The sequence below is a fragment of the Carassius gibelio genome, chromosome A3 (genome assembly GCF_023724105.1).
Source record: "Carassius gibelio isolate Cgi1373 ecotype wild population from Czech Republic chromosome A3, carGib1.2-hapl.c, whole genome shotgun sequence".
NCBI lineage: Eukaryota > Metazoa > Chordata > Actinopteri > Cypriniformes > Cyprinidae > Carassius > Carassius gibelio.
In genome coordinates, this window is record NC_068373.1 from 14158113 (window position 1) to 14168852 (window position 10740).

Here is a 10740-nt window from a genome sequence, read left to right on the forward strand (position 1 = left end):
CCGCCCACCAACGTGTGACTAGTCAACACTGCAAAAGACAACCAACCATCATCTGTTCCAGTTGCGCAGATGGCAAATCGTTTGGCGTACTCATTTTGAACCGATTGACCTATTGAAATTTTGCCAAACTTTTTTCTCTCTTTTCAAATTTCAAATCACATCAGAAAAAAAAATGAAGAATATAATCAAAAAGTTGAAAATAAAGTATTGGGTAGGGTTATGATAGGTGTAGGGAGGGTTTTATTGTCCCAATAAGGTGGCATTCATTTTATAATTTTAATAATTACAATTTACACTCAGTAAGTTCATATTGTATACTGTTTTACAATGTACTACAATACTAAGGTGCAGATAATTGCCACTACTTACAATAAGTAGTAACATTTTTAACAAATTGTAAATATAATCTATACTGTAGCTATTTACACTTAGTGCAAATAGCCGCTGCCTTAAGTTTTATTCTTTTATCCCTTTGTTATAACCCAATTTTTTTTTCTTTTTTTCTTAATAAGGATTAAACTTTAGATGTGTGGTTCTGACAACATATAAAATCATGAGGAAAAAAAGTTTTAAAAAAATATATTATTGTTTTATTACAAGTCTGGACAAAGTGCACTCAATAATAATTTAGAGATGATTATTTTCCCTTTTGTCAAGTGTGTGAATATAATGATCATAAATATGAAAAAGCATTCATCCTTAAATATTTTTACTGCAATCATCTTCCTCTTTCACTCCACAGGTATTATATAAATTACACACACACACACACACACACACACACACACACACACACTGATTTCAATAAATTATATCTCTGGTTTAAATAAATATACTTCTCAAATGTGTTCTTTTTTTTCCAGCAGGCCTTTTTTTCCTGTGCTGGCCTATCCCACAGACTGGATTAACAAAGAGGATCTGTTCTTCTCCAGAACATTTTAACAATGTATGTGGTTATGTATCTCCTTGTATCCGTTTTAACAAGGTTCTCGGGTTGCTCTTCTGAATGATGTCTTCTGTCGATGAACACCTGTGGCGTAAAGTTTGGTTGCTCGTGTCTCAAAAGCATTGACCATCTGTTTGACCACCTCATCAAAAAATACTGTCACTAATTGTGAGTGGAGCAGAGATTTGAACTCGAATGACACCTAGAAAGGGGATACACAGTTATGGGTAAAATTAGCATATATTTTAACCCACAAGTTAATTTATTTATGTGCTGTATGATTAAAAAAAAAAAAGATTTGATGCTAAAGTTCAGTTGAGTTTTTTTTTCTAATTAACAAAAGGCTTTTTTTCAACATTTGTTTATGTTTTAGTCATCTTCTTCTTTTTTTAAATCACTGTGGCCTTCAATCTCCCATATCTCCCAGATATCCTAATCTAATGACGTTTAGGTCATACAGTTCCCTCCAGTAATGGAATGGTTTTTATGCCTGTCTTCGTTACTGGCTATTTAAAGAGAACCGGAAGGGCAAATCACAGGTGGTAAAAATAGGCACTAATTTGGTCTAATACCTCTGCTCACTTTGAACAGGAATTATGGGATTAAAGCACCAAAGAGGAAGAACATGAGTAATAGAAGTGTCAATCTGATGAATGTAGACTGTAAAAGGGTGTGCGTGTCTCTGTATTTGCCAGCTGCACTACTTACAAAGAACTCCACATTGCAGGATTCGGCCTGGCCCCCAGCTCCAGGAGTGAATCGCCACAATGTCTCGAGGTGATTGAAGAGCGTCCCGTCTGTACACACCGCCTGAAACACAAGAACATACTTCAGACAGAAGGCCACTGACAGCTTACTTGGCCAGTTTGTAAACTGATCCTGTGATGCATAGACATGCTGTAGTCTTAGCACAAACATCAGATTTACCCACGTTAAATCAATACCATTTAATCTACATAAATCTACTTCCAAATCACAACCTCTTTTTGTTAAAACAAGAATAATGCCTTCGTAGAAAAACCGTTTTCTAATTTCTTGATAGTTTTTTTAGACTCACTCGGACTTGGTGGTTCGGGATGACTGTGATCTCAGAGGTGTAGTGTTCGACAAATGGGGGGAACCCGATTTCAAGCTGAGCTCGCATGTCCCCATTTCGCCCCTTCGTCACCTTTGACCTCTTGCACCAAGGCACAAACTGCTGGTACTGGTCCACATTGGCAACAATGCTGTACATCTGCTCAGGTGAGTAACTGGTGGGAAAATCAACTTGTGTTAACAAAGATATTGCTAAAAGAGAATCAACTTCAAAAATCAATATTTTTTTGTGTTATGTAACAGCGATTTGTACATACGCAATGCTCCGGCTCTCCGAGTACTCCATTCTCCGCGCTATGAGGGGGGCTGATAAGTTAATGAAGCTCCGGCTGGGCACCATCTGAGAAGATGCTGAAGGAGGACGTAAGCTCACTCGTCGTGTAGCTAAGATGCCACATGAGCTTAAATGTCTTAAAAAAAAAAAAAGGAAACATAAGTTTTTAATCACCTGACCAAAGGAGAATACTATAGGTTACAGCCACACTCTTGTCATATGTCTGTAAAGGGTCGCATCATTCAACTTGTTGACAGATTTGTTTACAACAAATGTGAAAAAACGATGTGAAGCAGTGTTTTTGGAAATTTCCATGTTGACCTGGTAAAATGACGTACTTTCTAGTAAATAGCAAAGAGCAGCCGATCAATTACAGGTAAACCCGTTTCACCGCTGTATGGCCCACGGCCAGAAGCGCGCGGCCGCGCACTGGCACTGCGTTATTCAAATAAGGCACGCGCTTCGCTTTCCTTCCAGAAAGAAAAATCATTAAAATCTTTCAAAAAAACTAAATTAATTTACTGGATTAAAGCTTTATGTTATAGTTACGTTACAGCTACCTTTGTCGATATTTGACAGAAATACAAGGCTATATTTTTTTCTTCTGGTGCTCACAGTAACTCTTTCAGTTTCTCCGTCTCGTGACTTCTCACCCCTCTGTGTCCTGTGAGCTATTTAACACTAGAAATTCCCACACAGTTAACAACTACCTAGTCTCTCAGTTCAACAGGTTTTTTCACCACTGCAACCATTTGACATAAACACTGAACGCATATTTATTTACAGTCGTTGAACTAAACTGTAAAAGAAACTTAAAGCACCAGGCTGTTTTCTGAACTAACATTCGTCATTTGGTGGTTTGTTCAGGTAAAATAGCCTAAATTACTGAATTATATATAATGATTTATAAACAGTTCTCTCTCTTTTTTATGTTTTATGGATGGCGAGTATTGTACAGGCTGAGTGATGCGCTTTTACCTGATGGTGCAGTTGGAGTTTCTCCTCATAACCTCGCACGACTGTCTTTCTGACATCTCCAGAGCCCGGAGGAGAAGCGAAGTGGCCTTCTTTGCCATTTGTGCTATTCGAAAGGTTGTAAAATCACTCCAGCTTTTCCGTGAATGGAATGGTATCTGTGTCGATGGCCGTATTAACCGGCGGCTCCGCTGTTAGTGCCCGATGGTGGAGTCGCTCTTCTGTTACGAGCAGAGCTGGAGAGTGACGCTGTGAGGGGAGGAGCTAACAGGTACTTATTCACCTTCAGGGGGTTCACTGTGGCGCGTCATTGACTGTGGAACAAGGACAAAAATGCGCTTTAGGGCAGTGACTCTCACCCCACCCTACCTTTGTTCACAACAAATATTAAAGGCCCCATTGTTTTTTTTTTAATGATTTAGAAGATAAGACTTAAATATGAGGATTAGCCAATTTTAAAGTTTAGTAGAAAAAAATTTATATATATAAAATAATAATAATAACAACTATGGAGATAAGACGAACACACTTTTAAACTCATATATCCAGGTTTTTCAAGACCATGGTGTGAACCAGTTGCTGAAGGAGTGAATAAAATAAAAAAACATCTCACATCCGAGAAGCCGTTTCACTCTGGATATATGCCACAATAGTGAAGAAAAGGCAATAGCATTTAATATGACTTTAAATCATTATTTTAAGTCACCCTGAGCCCCCCACAGATGATTTCTGGGGCCTCCTGATTATAAGAACCACTGCTTTAGTGTGCACAGAGAGCCAATATTGCATCCTAAAACCAAAGTTTTTGCTTCCTTTTTTTCTTAAGAAAAAATATACCGTAAAATACATTTAATGAATGATGTAATGTGGTTTGTAACTATCAGGTAAAATACTTTCTTTGGACCATGTGGGTACATGTACTGTACATAACATCAAGAAGTTTACAAAGGTTACTCTATTTAAGGTGAACAAATGGGCCTCCAGGTGTAAAAAGACAAAATATGAAATATATGAGATATATACATATATTAGTGCTGTCAATCGATTAAAAAAAATTAACTAATTAATCGCACAATTTTTTAAAATTAATCGCGATTAATCGCGATTAATCGCGATTAATCGCAATTAAAAGACTGAAACTTTTTGGATATGTAAATGTAAAATGTAAATAATTAATGTAAACTCAAGACAAATAAACTATTTAAATTCAAAATATGATTGTTTATTGGAATTTTTGTTTAACTTGTAACACAGATTTTCTCATGTAAACAACATACCTGCAATAAACCATCAATATCCTCCAAATTAACTGTTGGCTTGAAAGCCATATTTATTACAGAAATAAAAGCACAGGCATGTAAGTACCATTTGAATTTCAAAACAATCAATGCCAATAAAAAACAAAAATGATTTCTGTTATGTTGAATTCTAAGTGGACTGCAAAAAAATTCCAAAGTATAGTCATTGCCAGTGCTTTAAGTGGGCCGGTATGCACTGGTACTCAGTACCGCCACTTCCAAATATAGCTCTTGAGCGTACTGCCACCTCTCCGTGCGCCCAGAACGTGCTTGTAGCGTACCGGTACGCTCATTTGGACATCTGTTTTAATAGAGGTTTTAATCTTTTACCTGCACTGCCGATTTTCAGAGCGCCCTTCACAATGCAAGCTTCCTAATTCATCCCACCCAGAGCAGAAACTACATTACCCATTCACCCTTAAGTTATACAAGTGAATAGCGCACGTGTCGCTTTTCCCACTGTTAAGTGTCAACAACTCAACGTGGCCGGAGAAGGTGTGTGAAACTCGTTGTGAGTTATACTAAAGCAAAATCTTGAGTATTTATTGTCTGATAAACATTAAAAACTGTCTGCGGAGGTTGAGTCGTCATGCAGCCCCCGCTGGCTGTTCATTGGCTGCAGCATCTTTTTTCTAAGTTCTAAAAAAATCCCGTAGACGGCAAGGCACAAATTTAGATATTCATTTATCTAATTAATCTATAGCCTATGCACAAAGACAATATGATCTTTTTGTCCCCTTTTTGTTTTAAAGCTTGATGAAGAGAGAGAGCGCAAGTTGCTGCAGCTGAGGAGGACAGTGATGCACGCGTACAGGAGTGATTGACAGTTCGCGGCACTGTGTACAAAAAATACTCCGCTACACAATTATTTCCTTATTTTCGTTTAAGCTTATTAACGTTAGCGTTACAGAAAGGTCTGATTTACGCACTGTTACAGTCATTGTTTTTTTGTTTTTTTTTTTAAACAATGACATTTGAGTTCATGATTTTAATGTTGCTGTTTCTTGTGGCAGATTGAAGAGTAATCCGGCAGAGTTTTATACTGAAACTTTCCGTCTAAAAGTCCTTCCTTGGTCTTATCCATATTTCTTTGCACGTTGAACACACATAGGCCACAACTGGAAATAAAAAAAAAACTGCAACCGCGTTAATTGCGTTATTTTTTTTTAACGCGTTAAATATTTCAAATTAATCGAATGCGTTAACGCGCTAATTTTGACAGCACTAACATATATATATGACTTTTTACACCTGGATTATATATATATATATATATATATATATATGTGTGTGTGTGTGTGTGTGTGTGTGTGTGTGTGTGTGTGTGTGTGTGTGTGTGTGTGTGTGTGTTATTTAAAAAAAAACAATTAATTTTTTTTTGATTTGGTATCAAATTATAAAACAAAATGTACTATTTATTATTTATTAATATTAATCTGTTTATTAATAGATTATGTAAAATAATTGTTTTCTGCACTATTATTTCAAGAATTTCAGACTCTCAGATTTCATTCTTTCTTTCTTTCTTTCTTGAAGAGGAGGAAACGTCAGGAGGAGAGGAATCATGTGCTTCTGTTTGAGCCTGACTCAACATGTCATTAACCCATAAAGAGGAACAGGAATAAACCAGATAAGGCAGAGTCAGTAAGTGACTGCCGTGATTGGCTGCTAGAAATAAGGTAACGCCACAGATGAGCTTAAATGTTAACTTTTCATTCAGTACAGGACTGCAAAGTGCAACTAATTGCTGTTGTGTAATAACTGGAACATCAACCATGACGTTGCAAGAACAGGCTTGATGCAGAAAATGTGGGCTCTTACATTCGGATCAAAGTCCACAGGTTCAGGTGATTTGGCGCTGCTGTACACATGGCAAACACGTATATAGTCAATGATGCACCTGTACTTTTATTACCTGCATTTAATATTCTTCACACTAAGAAAAAATATATATTTTAAGAACTATTAACTAAAAGGTTCTTTGGGGAACCAAAAATGGGTTTTCTATGGCATTGCTTCTAAAAAACAAATCTTTCTTGAACCTTTATTTTTAAAAGTAAAGAACAAAGGCAGCTGCTAAAATGGCCCAGTTATAATTGTTTCAGAGTCAGTCTTACTTTCTTACAAGGACAAGACAGTTGATTGTGTTCTGTTGGTTATTGAAACTAGATATATTATAACTTTAAACAAAAGTGTCGACCCTTTAATATAATTTAAACCCATGAAGTAGTACCACATGCACCACAATGGCTGATCCTTGCATCAAGTGGCTTAAGTTGGTTATGTGACTGTCTCACCAAAACTGATCTCTTGTGTTAGATCTAATCCTCTTTAACAGTCCCTGATCAGAGTCCTCCACCTAGTCCCGACAGTGTCAGAATACGCAAATCACTACGTCAGCGTGTGTATTTTATTGCACCTATCAATGAACAATCTCTGCTGTCTTCTGGGAACTGTAATGTAGTGTGATATGACAGGACAAAACAATTTTTTTGCAAAGTATTACATAACTGACTTAGGTTGGGTTAAGCAGCTATTTCTTGTTGTGTGTATATATAGGCCATAGACCTCTAAAAACCAGAACGAAGGTGTAAGGCAGCTGTGAACCTGTGATGTGCTGGTCATCAGTGACGTTTGCATATGATCCAGATCACTGTGTCCTTGAATGAAACGCTCACAAAATAGAGCACAATAATGACCTTGCACAGACTTGGTATGCTCTTCTCTCACTGTTTCCTCTGCTCATGGGTAGCAGGGCTCTCTGTTAGTGTAATATCTGAGAAATGGAGTCTGAGCTTCAAATGCCATATACACCTAACAGTAAAGACAAGAGCGGGAGGAGCACGGTAACACAGTTATTGTAATATGAGTAGTATCTTTTAAACTTTCACACTTATAACAACATGCCACTCTTCTTTCCAATTCTTCCCAGTTAAAAATAAAAACAATATTAAAATTAAATCTAAAAACACAAATCTCTCATTGACGAAAAAATAAAGAAATCCAGATGCACAAAATTAGAGTGATTACGACTCACAAATGTTGTTAATAAAATGAAATAACAAAATGAAGAATAACATAGCCATTCATTAAATGTGTGATATAGTGAAAATGACCTTTTTTTGCTCTGCCAATTGTTTTAAGATTCATTAAAATATTATTTTAAATTATAAAACAATTCAACTCAAATCAATAGCTCATATCTGTTTATCTATTTGGCTCTGAATCAAGCCCTGATCGCCCTGTCAGGGTTTGACTTCCTGAATCAGACGTTCACTCATAGGCTGATGTTAGCAGCTGTATGATGTCCTCTGTGTCCTGAGCTGCGTTCTTCTACACAGCCTGACAGTGCTGCAGGTACTGATCATACAGGCTGCGCGTGTGCGCCTCGACGCTGGGATCAGTTCTCTTCAGGTTCATCAGGAAGTCTGTGATGACTGGACTGCATTCAATCAGGCTCACACTGCAGCATGGGAGGTGTGTAATGTTTAGATGGATTTAGGATAGTGTAGGGGTACCTGATCAATATATCTGAGGATCATTTTGGAACATTTAATAGGGAAAAGGATTCTATTTGGTCATGTATGAAGTTGTGCACATAATACTCACTGGATACTGAAGTGCTGGAGTAGTATAGCCAGGCTCTCACAAGCACCCTCTACTGCACATTTGCTAGCACAGTAGACCTCCTGAGTTTCAGACTGAGAACATTTATATATTTCTTATTATTTCTTTATTCAAACTGTTTGTTTTTCTTATTGCAAGCAGTCTTACAAAATTTACTGAGATTTACGCTTTAAAACAAGGGGGGGAACTATTTGCCAAGATTGTAAAAAATATTATCTTAAAATAAGTTTTTTATTATTTTTTTTACTTTAAATAAAATTAATAATAATAATAATTGTAAACTTATTTTGTAGTTGTGTTTCATACATACATTTATCTTATTTTATGGACCTTGTCTCCTTTGGTTTGCTAGGCTGGGATTTAAAAGACAATTCATATTGTATTAAAGGGATGCTCCACCCAAAAATTAAAATTTGACTGTCTATGGGACAGTCACAAGCCTCCACGTTTTCATCCAAAATATCTTAAATTGTGTTCCAAAGACAAACAAAGCTTTTACAGGTTTGCTGTGACATAGGGGGTAAGTGATTAATGTCAAAGTTTTCAGTTTGGGGTGGAGTAACCCTAGTAATATTATTGATTCATCTGCACTGACAATATCTGATAAGGAAAAAAATAATCATTTGAATTAACTAAGCTGGATAATGACACTAACCCTATAATACTGACACTTATCGAACTGAACTAAATCAACACTGAACAGAAATTAAGCTAAATAGAGTAAAATGAATTGCTTAGCTGCATGTGTTATGTGAGAGAAAAATCTCTCCCCCACTAACTCTGTAGTCCTCCCGTACTGCATGTCCATGTCTCTTTCTCTTCATGTCTGGTAGGAAGGTCTGTATGGTGCAGAGGGTGCCCAGCAGATTGACAGAGGACCCAACAGACCTATACCTGCATTACAAACTAACACCAAGATAGTGGGAGGGAATCAATGAAATAATTGATCCCTTAAAACAGGGGTTTATAAATATATATATCATAATTTAGCAGTGAATTTAAAGGATGGCTTTTCATTTGGGCTTTTAACCTTGCATTTATACAAAATTGTCCCTTTGAAAGGCCAGAATGTCTTTCTTTCTCTTACCTAATATGTCAATTCTGACCTGGGTAACATCTTAGCGTCAAGTATAGACTGCCGGTCTGTCACATACATCTGTGCAGGGCCGTGCACAGACATTTTGAGGGGCAGTGGGCCAAACCAAAAGATGGGCACTAGGGGGTGGGTGCTTGTTAATACAAATTATCCAGTTGTTACAAATATACAATTAACAGAGAAGACCGCACACTCTGTAATAATTCCAGACTTTATTAAAGATGATCTGATAAGAGTGGGCTCTCCCTGCACTCTCTGAGCCTGCTTCTGCATCATCTTCAATGGAAGTAGGGGGCAGTGGGGTAAGTTGAGCCAGTGGGTAAGTTAACCCACCTCCAGTTTCTTAACAACTGTACACTTTTACTGTCTTGTGACCATTTATTTTGGAACCACCCATAATAATAATACTGTGAACAGGAGAAACACATGGAGGCAATGGAAGGTACCCATTAACTTTAAAACCTGTTTTTGGCTTGTCAAATTACAATTTTGGCATAACAGATGTAATGGTCATTACATCAAACCAAATTTGCCCAGCTCTAAAAATATTTCTGATACATAGAGGTGATTAAGCAACATATAAAATCCTGCTAAATATTAGCCTGAACTTTCCAAAATGTCAGCCATGGGGCAAAGTGAGCCAAATGCTGTTGGGTAATTTTTTTTTAATAAGCTGAATAATGTTTCTTAAAACCATCATTATGCCACAAATGAGTTATGTTAACTTAACTTGTATTGAACCCAAAATATTCCTAGAATTAGCATTAATCTATTGTTAGTCAAAGAACGGTTTATTTAAAAAAGAGAGATAACTTTACACCAGAGTATTTTCTTAGAATAATTTCATCCACTTATAACTCTTATACAGAAACACTTGTGTACATATTTGCAGTCACTTGGTCATACTGGACAGTGTTGCCTGTGTTCCTTGTCTTGTTTTAATCTTGGAGATGTACTGAGCATCAGTTTTTATGTGTGAGGATCTGTGTGATGCATATGAAGAAGTCAGATCATTAGTGTTGGAAGTGTTTCAGTATTGTTTTCTAAAGTCAAGGACTATGATGTCATAGTCTCTTTTTTTGCTGCACTCATGCCAGGGTTCAACAAAGAAGCCTTCCAGGAGACACGAGGTCCAGGGATCTGAGGTTGTCTGTTTTTAGTCAGGACATGCTGACCCCTGCTGCTTATGTCATGAACTACAGCATACATGTGAAGAAGGATTTTAGTCTAAAGTAGAGAAACTGCACCTTAAACTCAAAACTGGTGTCTCTGTGTGTGTGTGTGTGTGTATACTTAATCCATAATGTGACAAAGCCTGTAATATGAATACTGCGTGAGTATCGTTTGTAAATTCCACTTTTACTGTTATTTAAATAAATCTTATGCAACTGTACTTATATTAAGAATACATAAGAGTACAACTACACAA

The 10740-nt window shown here is 36.8% G+C and overlaps 1 protein-coding gene across 1 annotated transcript; it reads right to left on the reverse strand.

The window, feature by feature from the left end:
* Nucleotides 1-567: 567 nt before the first annotated feature.
* LOC127948403 (coenzyme Q-binding protein COQ10 homolog, mitochondrial) lies at nt 568-3531 on the reverse strand. Its single transcript, XM_052544840.1, has 5 exons — nt 3294-3531; nt 2299-2451; nt 2004-2196; nt 1655-1756; nt 568-1148 (listed from the first exon to the last, which is right to left on the reverse strand). The coding sequence occupies exons 1-5, from the start codon at nt 3389-3391 to the stop codon at nt 978-980; spliced, it is 717 nt and encodes a 238-aa protein (XP_052400800.1). The 5' UTR covers nt 3392-3531; the 3' UTR covers nt 568-977.
* Between the last annotated feature and the right edge of the window lie 7209 nt (nt 3532-10740).

Bases quoted from the DNA above. Each gene is read 5' to 3' on its own strand.
- LOC127948403 (XM_052544840.1), bottom strand. From the start codon at position 3,391: ATGGCAAAGAAGGCCACTTCGCTTCTCCTCCGGGCTCTGGAGATGTCA. The intron at 2,197-2,298 runs GTATGTACAAAT...TTTTCCCACCAG, and splicing joins TCGGAGAGCCGGAGCATTGC to TTACTCACCTGAGCAGATGT. The intron at 1,757-2,003 runs GTGAGTCTAAAA...CTTGTGTTTCAG, and splicing joins TCCCGAACCACCAAGTCCGA to GCGGTGTGTACAGACGGGAC.